Source organism: Lissotriton helveticus, chromosome 5_1 (assembly GCF_964261635.1).
Source record: "Lissotriton helveticus chromosome 5_1, aLisHel1.1, whole genome shotgun sequence".
Lineage (NCBI taxonomy): Eukaryota > Metazoa > Chordata > Amphibia > Caudata > Salamandridae > Lissotriton > Lissotriton helveticus.
The window spans coordinates 143,234,318-143,253,500 of NC_136065.1; the positions used below are offsets into that span (position 1 = coordinate 143,234,318).

Below are 19,183 nucleotides of genomic sequence, written 5' to 3' on the forward strand. Positions count from 1 at the left end.
CCCCTCCAAGGGAATCCACAAACCCTGGGCGCCTTTAGAATCCCCATGATGTTGGAAGAAAAGGACGCAAATTTGGCGCGGATCCCTTATGTGGTCAAAAAGTTACAAGGGCCTAAGCGCGCACTACTCCAAAACGCCAAAAAAAGGCTTAGCACAGGAGGGGAAAAGGCCTAGCAGCGAAGGGGTTAAAAACCCGTAGGTCACCTTATGCTGCTGCCTAAAACTTTAAAAGGATCATTTTTTTAAGTTTCTATAGTGGTTAAGCCAAAAAACTTTATGTAGTAACAAAAGGATAGTACCGAGCAACTGCAGTCTTAAACCTTCTGCCAAGCATTAGGAGAAAGGAATATTCAAGGGGCAAATCACAGATGTTCGCTTTAACAAACTGAAAGAGGTCAAGAAGCATGAGCACCAACATACAAGGCCATGGAAGTCCAAAGTTTAGATGCACTAGATTAGGATAATCGGAGAGGACCAGTAGGAAAGACCAAGGCCAAAACACAAGTTGTAGCCCAGAGTGCAAAGGAAGTTGATACTGAGCAACAGAATGAGTGGAGCATGTATCAAAAGAAATTGAAACAGAAGGTGAATTAAAGAGTCAAAAGATGGAGAGGAGTGCAAATGCAGACAGCAAAAACAAGTGATCAATGGAAATGCACACCTTAATCTAAAACACAACTACTCTGAGTGCATTCCATCAATGTTATATGTTCTGTAGCATTACATAGTGGGATCAACAATATGAAGGTCAAATTTTTTTTTTTATAACATTTTTAATTTTCATGAACATAAAACAATGAGAAACGTAGTCTTGACACCACTCCTAAAAGATACAGTCCAGACAATATCCCTACTGGCATAAGTAAGGTCAAACCAGAAACAACCCTGCTGGGCCTCATCAATTAGGTACAGGCTCTTGTCTTAGGAGTGGGCTCAAAGATAAGATGTTTTCGACTTTGTCTCACTTAAATAACAGGGAAAAAAATGACCGATGGAAATTCTTAAATTAATCTGAACAAATGATAACTACTCTGGAAGGCAGTAAATTACCAATAATCAAGAGACAAGAAAAAAAAGATGATTTACTTTATGGTAGTTTAGAAAGCCTGTGAACAAACTTTAGGGATGTTGCATAACTAGTATCTGCCAGTTTCCAATGTCAGCGATTAAAGCTGACAAAGTTATGGAACAACTGAAAATTACAAAACTGGCGAACAGCGGAACTGAGAGGTAGTATAGAAACAACAGAAGTTAATGCACACCTAAGACTGGTACATCCACTCCCTATCTGTCTTCAGACACTAAGCTGTGGTAGGAAAGTAGCTGTAAGAAGCGTTACCCTTCAGAGAAACGGGTATCACCAAAACAGCCTCAGCTCAGAGATTCCAAGAAAAACGAGCCTCGGTAATGCATCGGTTTCGCCTATGTAATGAATAAAGAGCGGTTTTCATCAATCATCGTCCGGGAGAAGGAAAAAGCTCCCAGACAGATAACACGGGAGTAGAGAGGATGTGGCGCAGCGGCCAGAGCTGCTGACTCGACAGCTGGGGATCCCGGTTCGAGTCTCGGTGGTGCCGCGCAACAGCCTGTGATTCTAGGCAAATCACTTGATCTCTACCGGTGATAAATTGTTATATAAATATGCTGCAAGAGTAAACTGCAAAACGTTATGAAAATATAGTTCCACCAAAGCGGCTGTTAACATTATTTCGGCTGCAGGAAACAGAGAAGCAGATGAGGAACAAGCATTAGTAAATGCAGGAAAATATGCTACAGCCAATAGAAATGGAGGAAAGGTAAGTGCCACACACAGGAACCAATGAGAAGCCAGGAAAGATAGGAGGCGGGATGTCAGTCCCATTTAAGTTTATATTAAAAATAATGGATTTTTCAAGCACAGGCCAAGCGCTGTGCAGGCGAAACCTAAAGAGACTCAACAGTCCTTTTGGGACCAGTACTTGGTTCTATTGCAAGAACTGATCTTGGTAGGTGACAAAAGCACAGATGCCATTAATTGAATAGCCTGGGTGAAGGTTTCACTTTTCACAGTGCCTTCAGAGCCTTGGTGAACTGGATTATTCGGATCTGTCTGTACTAAGAAGCCCACAATACCAAAATTAAGGGACATCCAGGGGAGAACCTACTGAAGACTGTGCTTCAAGAAGAAAAACCACCAGTATTAGTACAGGCTGCTAACAGTCTAATGGTCGAAGTGAAGAGACCTCTGCACAGAAAAGGATCAGCACAAAAGACAGCAAGGCCAGATACTCTTTGTTATGGTATGGTGCATTTCTAGAGTTGGGTCTACCTACCAATAGTTGATAGATGTAACTGGCTGTCCATGGGAGCTAACTTAACAGTGGCTTGTTCTTCTGCTTTTTTTTATGCCACATGTTTCAGAGGGGGCTTTGGGTGCCTCAGCACATTAGAGGAGGTATGCTGCTTCTTCATAATCAGAGGCTCACCGCTCACTGACTGGGTAGCAATCAACTTCAAGAGCCACCTGTACACTACTCCAGCCAGGCGCAACCTCAGCTGTCAGGTGCCAAGGAATAGATGGTCCTTAAATTGTGTACTCTCATCTTTCCCAGGATTACTGGCGCCACTTGTGTAAAGCCCATTGATGAGGTAGGGCAAATCGTTGTTCGATCAGTGCCAAAAAAAGATTCTGTGTATTGCGCCCAGAGGCTTAACTTCAGACTCTTCTTCCAGGGAACAAATGCAAATTTTCTACAGGAACTGGTCCCCCTTACCCTGTCTGCAAAGAAGGAAGATCAGGGGTACCACATAATGATGGTACCATAAACAGCGGAGGATTGGACTGGATGTCTGCTGTCCAAGATGCAGAGGTTATGATGCTGATCAGCAGATGAATGATGGAATGACATGCACTGCTTGAAGACGGAGTGTGTTAGCATAAGCTAACCAATCTGAGAGAAATGCCACATATATGGAAACTGCAGTGCAAACAGACTTGTCACAATGTGGAACACAAAGACATCCTTGTAAAGCCTACAGGAACGTGCAAAGAAAAGGCTACTTTAGTCAATTATTTTGCTATAACACCTGCATTGATGTAACCAGAAGTGACTTAACTGAGCTGTGGACTCAACTGCACTTGGAGTGTACTATTTAGGGAGGAGGATCCCCACATTCTTTAGAAAGAAGAGTGTGGATGGCCTTCAATATTCTGTATCAGTAGAGAGTAACTATCAACCCCTGGTTTACATTTTCTACAGGGAGCCTGTCATTGTACCTCTAACCCACAGTTTGGATAGATAAAAAGTATACACCTTGTAAATAGAGTTTTAGGTCTCTGAAATTGGCTGTGAAAGCATATCAGTTCAAGCTTATTTGTACATTAATAGTCTAAACTGAAATATGTGCTATTTGCAAATCTGATCCTGGAGTCCACGGAAATAGAAGCACAATGATCTTGTGAGCAACACAGATTAAATGGCAAGGCATTGAGGCAAAGTAGAGATGTTCTTGCAATCTTAACTCAACTGCAAGCGAGCACTTCTAAATGAAACATTGCAGCAGCCCAAACATTGTACTCAATCTTTGACTGCATTACCACCAAGTCTAATTCAGGACTATGCAATGCACCAACTAGCTCTTCATATTAACTACTCCTCATCGTTAGATCTGTTCATATCAATCTCTGTAAATACCTTGTTCTACAGGTTGCCAACTACTTTCCGTAGGGTAGCCATAGGAGTAATCTGCAGCCGATGGTTGATTATCAAAGTTGCCAGAGTACAGCCCATAGGCATAGTCAGAGTGCAGTGATGCTGGATCTGCATTAGGATCATAGGCATTAGCAGTTAGGTCTGGCTGGCTCCGGTAAACCTGGCTCTGTAAATGTCAAACAAAATTCTGTTATATTTTAATCACTTAATGCACAATCTTCTAGTAAGTAAATATGAATTACACTGAAGAGAGGGCTGGTGTACAGGGGGAGGAGAGATGGTTCCACCTCTTATTTTCACTAGACTCACTGTCACTAGACACTGTAATCTAAATTCCTTTTACGGATTCTTGAGCTACTGATTAGAAAGGATCTTTCCAAAACAAATCTATTGGAATCAGATTTGTCCATAAACTCGCTTTCCACCGAGGGTGGTTAGACTGGCCATAGTGATCTGAAGACATTTTTAGCAAAGTCCTTAATTTTGAGAAATTAGTGTCAACTGTAGCTAAGGTTTGCATTAAAAGATACACAAACACTGTGTTGATTTATTTTAACTTCAACACTTTAGCTGAGAAAAGAAAATGTTTGAAAAAGTTCAGACCCAGTCTTTGTGGGTTATTAATTAAGAAGCTAGTCTATTAAAGTGCCTGTAGAGTGCAAAAAATGTTTCAGATTAAGTATGGAGTACAAAACATGTCTTCTATTCTCAACTACAAATCAAGGAGGCTAGAAAAGAAAATAGGAAAAATAAAATCCACCCATGCCCAGTCCCACCTCTAAGTATTCCATATAAACTTACATGCTGTGACTGAGAGCTGAAGCTACTTCGGCGGCTGTGCACACTCCGGGAGCTGTGAATACTGTGCACCGAATGTTCACTGTGTACACTGCGCCTATCAAAGTCATCACCATACGGGCCCCTAGTCGGCTCTGGTTCATTATCAAAGCTGCGGTCGAAGCGTGGGTCATACTGCCAGGGATCCTCAGAACCCCCTCGCCTTTTGAAAAGAGAGCAAGAAACCGATTAGGGCAATGCAACACCATGTGACAGCACCACAGCAATTCAGAGCACACAATGAAAATAAAAATGCGTATAGCATTCAAATCATATCTAGAATGATGCGGAAGTGAAAAAGTTATGAAGGCATACTATTTTTTTCAAATGCTGGATAGTCCAATCCACCCCAAACTCATCTTTTTACTGTGGCAGTTCTTTACAAACAACACTGCTTAGATTTCCGAATAGCATACATCAGGAAATTTGCTTCCAGAATGGAGAAGAGGATATTCGATTTTTACAGGTGTCGGAGGTCTCTTCCGTCAGGCACCAATCAGGGTAGCTGCTAGTCAAGAGGGGCCATTATATTTCAAAAACTGTAGATCTATTACAGTCATTGGTAAAATATAAAAGAACAAGCATAGTCTGCTGCTGCAAAGATTCTGCAGACCACTCGGATGTACTCTTATGGTTGAAAATAACGAAAAAGGTATAGGAACGTTTATGTAAACATGACCCTCACAGAACAATAGAATGGTAGTAAAATCCAGTAGAAATACAGTTTTTATGCAAGATCGGTATGTTGTCTTACAAAACAAATTCCGAAAGGGTAACAGATGAAGCAAAGCTGCAGATAAATACATACACTTGCATAAGCTTAATCAAGCACCCACCTACTGGAGTATGGATATGCATCACTGCGATGATAAGGATCTTGCTCAGAGCCATACCAGTATCGTCTGGGGTCCCTGCTTCGGGGGTCATAGGCTGGATGATACGGATCCCAATGACTAGGATCTGTGGAAAGGACATTGTTAAAGATACCCTCATTGTCACATTTGACAAATTCAGTAATCCCTTTAAGCCAATAATGTTTTCTTCAGCAGAGGGTAACTGTTGTGATTTCTACATGTAATTCTTGATGGTTTGGATGCATTTAACCCACCAGATGCAGTGAATTTTTAAACAATTCAAAATAAACCATGATGAAACTGAAACTTACATTTAAATGGAGCCCATCCAACACAGACAGCAGTACAGAGAAAGACAGATGTGACTAAACCACGAGAGCTTGTGCTAGTCGGAATAGAGGATGGCAGTGCTATGCAGATACCCACTTTTATGCAACACGAAGCATATAACAAGGCACTTGCAGAAACAAAGTCCCCATTTTGACTAAATTTGTTTATGGCTATTTTTATCTTACTGCAACGAAGACAGAAATAAATTGCTTTAACCAATTGCAATTTCACGACAGCTGTGTTTGCAGTGACATCGGGTACCCAACTTGAAGCCAATGCACAGGGTGCAATGGAAAGAAAAAACAAACAGACTAGTCATGAGACTAAATAACTACAGCAAGGAAACCTTTAAAGCAGTTAAAGGTAGATTAAACCTCAGAAAATAATTTTAGGTTTCTTCTTTACAAAGCAATATGCTTTACAATCACTTAATGTACCTGGAGGGCAGGTGCTACGGAAGGAGCCATTTACAGTAATGAGTTTACATGGCAAGATCGGAATAATATTGCTGATTACAATGATATATTTGTTTACACGTCAAGTAGAACCCCAGAGGAAACCCGCTGGCATAGTGCAAACTGATGCTTTGCTGTAAAGCCTCCCCCTTACCTCACTTCTAATGTTCCAAGCTAACTACTTACTCTTCTCCCAGTGCACTGATAACCACTCCTAGCTGGAGACCCCGACCCGGTAGGGTGAGTGGGCAGTATTTTTTTTTGTTTGTTTTACTAGTGAACAACATTGATGGAAACCTATGAAAATTACCTCAAGGTATATTTAAAAAAGGCAATGTAACTGTAAAATATTTGTTGAACAGTACCATAATACCGTTTCCTGCTTATGAGAAGCGGATTGCTTATTGACAAAGATTGGTTTTGGAGAATGACCTATTGTTAATAACAGAGAGCAAGGCTGATGAGCACTTCCACATCAATAAAGGCCTTGGTGTTCAACTCCTGTTAGTGCCAATCTTTGTGTCTTCCATCACACCGCAAGCATGGGGAATGAAGGAATACGATCAAGAGAAGAGCCTAGAGTCCTTTGCTAACTCAATAAACCCCAGAAAGTCTGTACATGCTCCACACTGCTCCCCAAAGACTTTGTGAGTGATTGACGCGTCCTCCTGCCAAAGAATAGCTCTAGTCTGGAACTGCTTAGTGACCTTTTTTAAAACTTCAAGATTCACTGCAACAGCCTATAGAAACAAACAGAAGAAAAACAGCCTGCATCTTTGTCAAAACCTACAGCTTGGAACTGAACTGTAAATTGTTCAGCATTTGCAATTCAGTAAAAAATAAAAACAGCTAACAGGACCTTACCACAACTACACATAGTGGCCAATGTTAACTGATAGCCTGCCGCTTAGCACCAGTGGGATATCCCATTTTGGGTTGCTAGGTACGGAGTTGAAGAGCCTGTGTTTCAAAGTATCTACCCAACCAGAGCAAAATCTACTAAAATGTCATGCAGGTGTTATATTTTGTAAATACAGTTACGTTTTATATGGCTGGAATGCTAAAAGTAGATACACCATGGTTGGAATCTTCTGACAATATTGCCATAACATCAAATTACAGCTGCATTTCTCCAAATGATTATATTCACTGGTTTTAGTGAGTTAGCTATTCAACATGCCTTACTGAAACTTGTTCAAGGACTTTTATCTCCCTTTGTTAATTTACAATCCAGGTTTCACAAATATGTACTAAAGATTTACACTAGAGTATTCAAATTATTTGCTTTGCTAAATATAGTAATCGTGCATGGAGTAGAGCACAAACTCACATATTTCGACTACTAGGAGGACAAGAACACCCTCCAGCACAAAGTGTGGTTACTTTAGGCACTTCCAGCAACACTTTCTCTGCGGAGAACAAAACTCATTTGGCAGAATGCAGCTCATATGGCAGAACTCAGGTATTTCTTCCATATTGTAATTATTTTACTTAGTAACTTGGAATAGTTATCCCAACAATTTTGTTTTAATTAAAGGTCACAATTTATAAGCAAAAGAGAATCATTTTATGCTATAATTTTCCAATTTAAACTAGTTTATTTATGTTCATGAGTCGTTTTGTATCTGTGCCTTCCATACTCTCGCCAAGACCTTAGTAGGAGATCCAGATCTACAGTCAAATCACAGCACTAAAACTAACCTAATGGTGCTTAACACCTTCAGCGCGGTGCGAATTTTCGCGCTGTGCTGAAGGTTCTAAGAAACGGGCGTGGCCGTGATGGAACGGTTCCGTCATAAGCACAGCCCAACCGTCGCTCATGACGGAACCGTTCCGTCACAAGCATCGAAGGGGTTAAATGTTCTCTTAATCACCAATTATAGCGTCTAGAGAGACTGTGTTAATGGGAGTGCAACCAAACCCTGGTGGGTTCTCTACACTCTTCCGGTCATCATGCTCCAACAATGCACCAGTCTTTTATGCTTGGCACTTTGTGATTTGCCATTCTAGCTAGAGCTGCCATTGTGTACGAGTCAATTAACATTTTGCAGCACCCACTATAGTCATAAAGATGCTTGGTATCCACATCTTTTTCCACACAGAAAAGGCAGTAAGGTGACATCACAGCAGGGCAATTTATTTACCTTCCTGAGAAACGACAAATCCAGCATAAGACAGACCAGGCCTTCCTAAACTCTGCACATTCCCAGAAATATCTGCAGAATGAATAGGATTGGCTGTTCACTACAATCCATGCACTTCTCATTGTTAGTTTGACTGCTTACACCAAAGATTTCAAATCTTACCCAGTTGGGAGTTGCAAAATTTCTAGGAAACCTCAGAAATACAGTGACCAAAATTACCCAATTCCATCAAATAGCTCCCCCTCTCGGGTGGTTCACTTTTCAACTGTTTTGTAAGCATTATGAAACTTTAACTTATTATGTTTTTCTGGCTTGCATGCCCTTTGACTGCAAAGCCTGTTTTTATCATGTATTTTGTGAAAGGTCTTCCTGTCGTTTTTGAGGGAGGAGACTGTGTCCATGTGTTTTAAGCAATGGGAATATGTAGACTACTGCACTGAATATCTGGACTACTGTGCAAGTTTAAACACGGACTACAGAATGGAGTGCTCTAAACAGATGGAATCCATGCACCAAAATTCTTCCTTGCCCAATTCTGACACTATATATTAATCGAACCAACCAACCAACCAACCTACCTAACCATCTATCCATATTCTGAAAATGAGAAGGTATTCAGGAGATTAACACGTAAAATAATGTTAAGGTTCACTGCAAAAATTATGTTGAGGAGAATAAACTTCCGTGAACACTATTAAAGCAATAGCATTACTTACAGGTACTCAAAAACAGAAGAAATTCTCTATGTAATCCCCCCCCCCCTCTTATCCGCAGAACAGAATATATTCACTAAAGAGGTAAAAATACTCCCAAATCTGATGGATAAAGTGTGTTGTGGGGTCATAATTAGAAAACGGGCAACCATCACCAGCTTTTTATTACCTCCGTAATCATAATGGCCTGGGTAGTAACCATAATAATCATTGGGGGGGCCCCATCCAGCTTTCTGAGCTCCATAGTCCTCTGCATAGCCTTGTCTAAGAACAAAGAAAGGAGAACAGTAACTCCAGTTATAAACAGACACTTCATTGTACCATACGGAGTTTAGTAAGAAGTTTTTAAAAACTGTAGCTTTTAAGATGTAGGTGCGGTGAGTAATCCATAACAGACTAGTTAGTTTCCACTGCCCTGGAACAATTTTGAACACACACCAGAATTATAAGCAAATATTTGTAAAACGTAATGTGTGCGTGTGTTTATAAATGAGTTGTATTAAATATATCTCACTTAGGAAAGGGGGTTACCCCCATCCAATACAGATTTCAGTGCATGCATTTCTCGTCACATAGATGAAGACCCTGCATCAGCTTGCTAGCTCTCCGCTAGAGCTACTGTTTAAGATATCCTTTTGATGATGCCAGCTTTAGACTGAATAAAAATACAGTTGTATGAAACTTCCTTGATTGTGGATTAAATCCATCTGCAGATCGCTGTACTGTGTTTCACATGGTTAAAAAACGTGAAGTTACGGAATAACACCAATATCCCTTGTCCACATTTTGACGGGGCACGCCTTCTCCATTCTGCGGCCCGCCCCCTTACCCCAACTTCCACTCCTACCCTTGGTTTCAAGTCAATTGTGTAACTTTACATTTAGCGGTCTTGCACATTACAAGTTCCAAATTCTCTTTAAGATTTTTGAGTAATTGTAAGGAAGGTCTTCATGTGTTATTTACCATCAAACTGGAATCTGTTTACAATTAAGATGCAGTTTATTTACAAATCTTAGAACAACTCCTCAACATCACACAAGTAAAATACATTATTTTTTTCATCACAGAAAGTACTTTATAAAAAAATACCATAAAAACCTGTTATACTTACCACACCAATTAATTTTCAACATATCAATGAAAACATGTGCTGTATGTACACAAACTAATCAATCACAGGGAAGTCCACATTCATTAATATTTCAATCATAAGTCATATTCTTGAAAACACCGAATCGGAGGAGACACATAACTTCAGTAAGCTTTCTGCATGGATTTCAGCTAAGGGCTTTATAACAGCATGTGATGTTATTTCACATTTCAGTTGTGCCCCAACTGCATTGGCATGTATACAATACTCCTTGGACTTGCAGCAACAGAGAAGTAAACTGTACATCCATTTCCTGGATAGAGGGCCGGTAGTACCCAAAATCTTATTCGCTATGCTACGCAAGGACTCGCTAAAATTGAGCCGGGGACTCTCAATGCAAGCACTGGCAAATCCTACACTACAGACTTACATAAAACATGTGAAGAAAAAAACAAAACATCAACACCATGCACATACCTAGAGGATGGCCTATCAGAGGTACGACTACATCGGGAACTAGGTCGCTCAGGTTCCACATACTGGTATCGTCCGGGATCCACGTAAGCAGCATTAGTGATGTAGCGAGGGTCATAGGGACCATATGCATTCTGAAACATGTGACAAAATAAGGATTGAGGAACACTGCTGCATTTAAAATACAATCTGTTTTAAGTCTAGAAACAAGCCGCTATAAATGAGAACCCTCAAATTAATAAATGCAGGTGAAAAATAGATATTGCTACTCAAAAAGATACATCATTGTACAAAAGATGTTTCAGCTGTAACATTGCAGCACGAAAAGAAAGCACTTAGCAGATGCAAGAATTAAAATGGCAAATGTACTCCAATTACAAGAACACAAACAGACACCAACCTCCATTAGGTCGGTATTCACATGTGTTACACTGGTACCGTTTTTCTGACTTTTCTGACAACAATAATACCTTAAATTGTCGGTTAAAACGGTACTATACTAACACAACTTAAATTATTCAACCACATTATCCCCTTACATGAATTCATGTTGCTTAAGGAGGGGAAGGTACCTTAATTTTAGATTGAATATTTATGTTGGGCACAATTAATAGCAAAGACACCAGTTTCAGGCCATTTGTAAACTAGAAAAAAAAGCTTCTAATTAAAATGCAATCAGATGCAACACCCTGTCCTGCCTTACCGCCCCCACCGTTAGACACACTCACTCGTAAGCCTTATTTTGAGGCCAGTAAGGCAGGAGCCACTCTTTGGTCTTCTCAATACACATTAAATTACAGGCTGCTGCCGTTCATCTAGTTTCCCCACTATAGAGGCCTCGCTGTCTTTGGGGCGAAACACATTGGCTGTGTTTCTTTATTGCATTTCAAGAAAGAAATGAAGAACTTTTAACTACGAATTATTTTTGTGCCATTCCTTGAATATATGTGAAATATTAATTCCTTAGCTACATTGTTATCTGGACGGCCTTTTAAGTAAATTACATTTTACCGAGTATCTCTCACCTTTTTGTGAATTCGTTTTGTAGTGTACAGGGTTTGGAGTGGTGAACTTAAAGTAGGGCACCTGTGACCAAAAACGAGCGAGTTCGGAAACACACCCTATAACTGTTCAAAGCAGTGGTTTTGTAAATAAAAAATTGGTTTGCTGTTACAAAAGAAACCAGAGGAAAAAGGGTCAAAGACTATTCAACAAATTCAGTTTCATACCCATCTTCAACTTAATAGCTCTAGAATAGGTTTGCTCCTAATGGATTCCCCTTCATCAACTAATGCCACTAGGTGAGGCGAACCAGACCCTTTAGGTGCCCCTGTTTTTTTCCACATCTTTCTATCAAGTTTTCCAATATTAGTTCCATAACCTATAGGTCTTACAAAATGTACATCTCTATGAGAAGTACAAACATTGTGTGCACCATTTCATAATCATTAACAAAATAACAGGTAATTATAAAATTTCAGTACCCTTCCCTCTTTTTGGATACAGTGGACCTTTCCGAACACTCTACAAGCTATCCTCATCAGTCCAGAACCACAGACGCTTTCACAAAAACGCAAGCAAGGAACTGCAAGAATACTACCAATGGAGAAGATGCACAGTAGAGCAGTGCCCTAGATTAGCAGGGGTTGAGGAGGATGATGGAGAGGTTGAGATGACGGAGATCGAAGTGACCTGCAAATTAAGTGTACAATTCTGGGCACCAGTCAAAGATGTATCCATTGATCCAATGGCAAACTCTACTAGATTCATATTCTTTACATAGCCCAGCTTTTTGGACATACCAGTTAATGACAAGTCAGGATGCAATGAATACTTTGCCATTACAAATGCTAGAAACCCACCAAATATCCAAAACAAAATAAAATAAAATTAATCAATCAACGAATCTAGATGCAAGGTCTGTATAACATCTGCATATTCGTTTGGTCTGATGTATGAAATCGGCTGGCATCTACCTGGCAACTCCATGGTATGAAAAATAGGGCAGCACATTTCATCTGTGCTTTAGTGATATTTGCATGCATCGCCCATAATAAGAAAAAGTGCTCCCTACATTGAACATTATGCAAAACCACACTTCTAATTAGGAAATAAGCTTACTGGTAAGACTTAAAACAAAACCAGCATGTTTTGGTATTCAGGCACTTACTGCTTTGGATCATAAGCAGGGCAAATTACATTTGGGTTTTCATAACGCTGTTAGAAGACTGGATTACTTATAGATGCACTGTAATCCATAATTGTAAATGATTTTGCAGGCCATACTTTGTTTACTGTTTGGATACCCATTTCAAAGGACCGTAAAACAAATCAATCAGGATAAGATTCACACGGTTGCCTTTTAGACCACGAGTATTAGGCTTCTAAACATGCTTATAAACATGGAGACCATTCTGGAAAGGTTAAACACATGTACAGTATGGACAGAATCATTCCAAGATAGCCATTCATTATACAAGCAGTGGCCCTGTGGGATGCAGCACACTGCAGATGAAACTACAAGTAAGCAAGTGGTCTGGCAGCACTGTCTGAAAGGTGTCGGTCAATGCTAAAAAACCCACAAACAAAAACAAACAAAATGACATTTCAAGAGGGAAAGAAATAATAGGAGTCCTTTAAAAGGTGAACTTGGAAACCTTAAGTACTGGCCCACAAGTCCTGCCACTGAATCGCACTGAGGAGGATGTGCATTTGTGATAAGGCATAAAGCGGTCACTCAGAGGGTGATAAAGTTAATCGCTGAAGTGGCCTGACCCACAGCCCCAGGCTGTGTGCTATCCAAACACATGGTGAAGTGGGACTCATTTGTACAGGGAAATCCCGTCTATATGTTAGGAGTCCAAAACAAAGTGGCAATGCATTTTTATTCCAACTGTATGTACTAGAAAGACAATCTTACTGTCACAAATGTATTGAATCAATCCAAGCACCGTTCGATATAATATAAAGTGATACATGTTAAGAAAAGTGTAGACGAAGAAGTGCTCACAGTCATCATACTTACATCATACATTAGAAACTGTACACAACCCAATGGTTGTATAAGTTGGTACCAAAAAGGTAAGGGTAGCTCAAGTAAATTAACAATTTTTTTTTTGCTATTCGTCACTGACAACCAGGTGGGTGGTTGGGGGGGCGGGGTGGTTATTGTTTGGATCCCAAAATACTCGTAGGGTCTCCTCAGGACATAGTCATCTGACTAACACACCACCTCGCTGTGATATATGGGTATGTCTGGTGTGTGGATTACTCATATAATAAGTATACAAATAGATGTATGTATATACTTTTATGAACTTGTTTGAATTAGTAGAGCCTGCAGACAATTAACCGACCAGGCCCTCCTAAGACGGTCTAGCACGGATTTTCACAGTGCAATTCTACTGCCAGGTATTCTAGTCCTCTCTGCAATATCATGTACAAAAATACGTTTCTACATACTTTAAACAGTCTAATAACAATGTGCCCTTACATACATAGTGCCTTTATCAACTCCTTTTCACAATAAAGAAGTCTCACAATGTTTCACAATAAACAGACGGGACCTTTGGCAATGGACGTATTTTCTCTAATGAATCAACCTAATCTTTAGACTTTATCATTGATTAGCCTCTATTAGCAACTCAGGCCTACTATATTCAGCATAAACTTTCTCACAAGGCAACCACTGGCAAAACAGTCTACAAACGGAGCCAAACCCTTTCACAATAGTGCTTCTTAAAGCTCTTTTCTATTGATCGCATACGGTCTGGCAACAGATGTGCTGTCAAGCCAAACCTAACCCTTTGACTTCCCAAAAACAATAAACAAACCCTAAAATTTCTCCGCACATCCAATCCACCTAACTGGCTGCAAACACAGAGTTATAACTCACTTTGCATGGCTACATTTACCATTTACCGGGCAGCTTTCAAGGTTTTCACCAGCAAGGGGAACTAAATTGCCCACAGAACACCAATTGTGGCCCTGCTGCCAGGGAAAGATGCAAAAGGTTGCTTTGGTGTGTCACTAACCATCCTTAAATCGACACAGCTCTGAGGGTTAATAGTTGGACATGGGTATCTCATAACCAGTCAATGAATGGCCACATGCAGATTGCACTTTAAAAAAAAGAAACAATAGGCGACCAGTACCCACACGATCACATTACATAAATATGTTTTACTGAATATAAAAGGCTTCCAGAAGTTATTCAGTGGCTATGTTAGTATCAAAATAAAGAAAAGTTTGCTACCTGATAGTACAGATGAGCTGCTCTGGGATCTGGCACTGGGTACGTCGCTCTAGGGTCTGCAGCTGGATAGGCTGCTTGATACGCAGAATATGCATCATATGGCTGCCTGTAATACATGTAGGCAGATGGATCAACTCCTGGCCCAAATCCCTGTTGTGGTGTTTGAGAATTCGGTGGCCTCGGTTGTTCTTGCTGCACTGCAGGATCCTTTGTGCTAACAGGCACAGCAGGAGCACTGGAGGACTGAAGACGCCCAGCAGCATGCTCAGGTCTTGCAGTATCATAGCTTGTCGGAGGCTGTGAGGCACTTCCTGTAGGAGGTACAAGAGGAGGTTTATTGCTTTGTGTCGGCATTTCTTTTTGAGCTACGTCTTGGACCAATTGACTTTCTGGGGGCATCTGGTAACTCAAAGTGTTAGGCTGCTCCGAAGATGAAGAATTGGGCACAGTAGGTGGTGCTGAATGCATAACTTGCTTATGTTCAGATAGCAATGCAGAAGGCTGTTGCTTATCGTTAGTGACCTGTTGATAAAAACTTTGTTTGTCATTCATCCCTTCTCCCATAGGGAAAGGATTCTGAGTAAATACAGGTCTATCCCCAACTGAGTTGCTTTGTATTTGCATAAAAGGTTTTGCACTGTCTTTGTTTGATGCCCGACTCATTGTAAAATCAAGCGCACCAGACATTTCTTCAAGACTATTTGACCATTTTGCTGAATTATTATAGTGCAAATCTACATGTCCTTCTGGTGAAGCCACCTTCACAGTCGAACTGCCTGTTAAAATATTGTTCACAGTTCCGGGTGATGATGGAACTTGTGGGGATGTATCAGGCACAGGAATGACGGGCTCCTCTTTGATTTTAGCTTGGGCTGACGTGGCTAAATTAAGTGGAATTTGCTGTGATGGGGGTTGGGTCAATGAATCTGAAGCCATGGGTTGAGAGACACTTGTGCTTAGCACCAAAGTAGAAGGAGGCAGATCATTGGACAGGGGCTGTTTATTTAAGGTTCCACCTTGGAAAAGAGACACACCATTTTCACCAGACAAGCCCCGAACATGCGATGCATGGTTGCCCGATATAGACTTGACATCACATCCAAGCATGCTGTTGCCTTCATGTTGGTTGAGCTGATTTGGTAAAGAAGACATTGAAAAATTAATTGGCTGTGAATAATTGTAGCTTTGGTTGGGTTGTGCAATCAAGAGAGGTTGATTTTGCAAAGATTCTGTAGGTGGGGAGGACAACAAACTTGCATAACCGGAACTGGACTGCGAATTAAATGGTTCTTCCTCTCCAATTTTCGGAGGGTTCTCAAGATTTTCTGAAGAAACATTGACCTCTGTAGAAGGCTGAGCAAGAGCAGGAACACTGCTAGAGTTGAGATCCAAAACTCCCACTTCTGGAGGCTGGAATATATCTTTATTCCTTGGTTTAGGAGGTACATGCACAGCAGGTGCTGCAGGAGCAAGGAGAACATTTGCTCCAAAAGCAGGCAATTCGCTTTGAGCCCAAAGAGTGGTAGCTGGACTTTCACACTTCTTGTTGGCTCCATGTGCTCGAGAGGAAGGTCTTTTTTCTAAGATAAAGGTTGCAGATTCCATGGAAGGGCCTCTTAGTGGTTGCAAAAGGTTACCAGGATCTCCAATCCCTTGATGAGGGAAATGATGTGCTTGGGGCACGAAAATATTTTCCAAATTGTCAGGTGGCTGCTCAAGGTTGCCTGGAGAGGTTGCAAGCATGGTGCTGGTCTGCCTGGTCTTGCTTTGGATCTCTAGGTTCTCTCGAACTTCTCCTACCATCTTGGCTTGATCTACTTCTGTAGGCCTCACGCCAATCCCATGGGAACGGACAGGCTCAAAAGAACTATTTGCACTGGTCTGAAATATTCCTGTGGGTTTGGGGGGACTAGGAGTTGGTGGAGTATGGGCCAAACTAGCATGCATATTATTCTTGGAAATGTTCTGTCCACTGGAATCCCTATCTTTTGGAGAAGAATCGATCTGCTTAAAAAAGCCTGAAGGGGACTCCTCTGGTTTTCCACTTTCTTGCTGAATAAAGGTACCAGTTAGCTCCTGAGGTCTTGTCGAACTAGATGCACTCCGGTGACTTACATTACTATACCCAGAGGAGACGCTATCAGACCGAACAGGATGAGATACAGAATCAGGAGTCTCCAAGTTTGGTCCCCCTTCCGAGCGCTCTGCAATGCTGTTCTTTGGGACTGGTGGTCCAGGTAATGGGCCATACCGGAACATATCAGAACTAGAGCTAGGGGACAGAGAGTTAGCATCTAATGGCTCACTTGGCAGAACTTCTTGATTTTGAACACACTCCAAGTTCTCAACATTGTCATACTGTGCCCCACTAGCAACACCAACCTGTGTTTTATGATTTGCATAAACATCTGAAGGGTTACTAGAGTCATCCTGATTGCTTACACTCAGAGAAAAATACTGCTCTATGCCCATAGGAGTAGTCTCATTATTTGAACTCATATTAACAGGTGCCTGTGATGGTATATTTGCTGCATGGGGTTGAGTACAAAGAGGAGATATGTATGCTTGTGCAGATCTCTGCTCAGAAGAAGAATCAGAATCTACCCTTTGACTGCCCGTTTGTCTTTCAGAAGGAACAATTTCTTCGTTTTCCGCCTCATCTCCTTTAAAGAACATTGAGATTGTTCCCGAATCTGCAGGGATTTGGGAGCCAGTTGCCTCAGTCCTATTATACAAATGGTTTTCAGCGTTCGGAACTAAAGACGGGGTTTCCTCATGGTTGTGGTCCATTACGATAGACTGCGGGTAATAGCTTTCTGTGTAAGGCTGGCTGTAGAAATTCATGTTCTGTCCTAAAGTTGGGTTATAGTTCTTTTCATGCTGAAATGAGTGGCTAAATTGTAAAGTGCTGCTTTGAAAAACACCTACAGTACTTCTTTCAGCAGCAGCTGCTAGAGGTGTCGAAAGTGTACTTTGATGTCTTTGGCCAGGATGAGATGGGTTATGGGTCTGCGCAGTAAACGGAGTACTGCCCAATGGAAGGGAGGAATTCACAGAGTGAGGGACACGTGAAGGAACAGTCTGAGAAGGGGGCACAGGAGGGGGCAAGTAATTTGAAACGGAGGTTTGTAGCCCATCTTGGAAAGGCTTCCACTGATTGGATTGTTGAACTGGATGAGAATGGAATGAGGTTGTGTTTGGTAACGCTGGGCGACTTGCACTGAAATCTTTAATATTATCTTGTCTGCTTTGGGGTCTGTTTTGATTTGGGTTCCCAGTCTGCTGCTGTTCTCGGAACATACTGTCAAATGTAGGACCTAAACTGTAAGGAGGAGCAGATTCATTTCGGGTTGGTGGTTCTCTACTGGGATGGACAGCTGTGCTGTTAGTAAAATACCCAGTCAGTCCTGAAGATTCCGTTCTATTTGGAGAGGTTAACAGATTTGCTACAGAGGGTGCGGTAGTTCCTGAAGATGATGTACACACCAAATCCAAACCTGTGCCTGAAACGGAAGATGAAGTATTACCCCCAAATGAATTTGGTCCAGACCCTGACGATGACGTATAGGCCCCATAAGAACTTGGCCCAGACCCTGAAGATGATATATATCCACCATGTAAACTTGGACCAGATGATCCGCTGTTTGAAATTGTGCTAGGCCTTGAAGCGGTCGCAGGTACCTCATGAGAGCCTACACCAGAACCTGAAGAGGATGTATACACCCCATGTGAAGCTCCAGAAGAGGATGAAGGTACTCCATATGAACCCGGACCAGACCCCAAAGACGACATATATGTTCCTTGTGAATAATCCCCTGTATATGCCGGATGCGTTACAGCTGGTTGTGAAAATGCTGGTAAAGAAGCACCTGGCCTGATAACTGTATTGCTTTTTGATGGATTATTGAGTGGCGTGTTCTGAGGAGTCAATCTGCCAAATGCAAAAGGATCCGTCACAGGTTGAAAAGTGGTAGCAGGAGGTGCCCCAGATGCTTGCACATTTGACCGTTTGCTGTAGGGATTGTTGCGCCGATACGCATTCGGGCCCATTCCTATCGGTGGTGGAGGCCCGCCAGCTCCTGAAAGTCCTGCCTGGGGAGGAGGCTGCATGGCTGTTTCTAAAGATGATCACTTGCTTTGCTTCTTCACTGTGCCTCGTAGATGTTAGAGGAGACCACTGCAGAAAAAAAAAAAAAAGAAATGCCATGCATTAGCCATTCCCCTTTATTGTAAACTAGAAATGTACAAGCAAAACATATTGCCTTCAAATGCTTGTATGCAATAATTATACTTTCTAATGTAAAACAGAGATAGCATTACAGGTTGATGACACATAAAA

General features: G+C 41.3%; 1 protein-coding gene across 6 annotated transcripts in view; it reads right to left on the bottom strand.

Annotated features, from left to right (window-relative positions):
* SEC16A (SEC16 homolog A, endoplasmic reticulum export factor) overlaps positions 1-19,183 on the bottom strand; it is a 421,944-nt gene that overhangs the window by 354,048 nt on the left and 48,713 nt on the right. For all 6 annotated transcript variants that reach the window (XM_078641918.1, XM_078641921.1, XM_078641919.1 and 3 more), the window contains exons 2-7: positions 14,845-19,021; positions 10,593-10,723; positions 9,195-9,289; positions 5,366-5,489; positions 4,494-4,692; positions 3,675-3,858 (exon numbers count right to left, since the gene is read on the bottom strand). In XM_078641918.1, coding sequence (XP_078498044.1) covers positions 3,675-3,858; positions 4,494-4,692; positions 5,366-5,489; positions 9,195-9,289; positions 10,593-10,723; positions 14,845-18,954 — 4,843 coding nt within the window. In that variant the 5' untranslated portion in view covers positions 18,955-19,021. The remainder of the gene's footprint in view (positions 1-3,674; positions 3,859-4,493; positions 4,693-5,365; positions 5,490-9,194; positions 9,290-10,592; positions 10,724-14,844; positions 19,022-19,183) is intronic.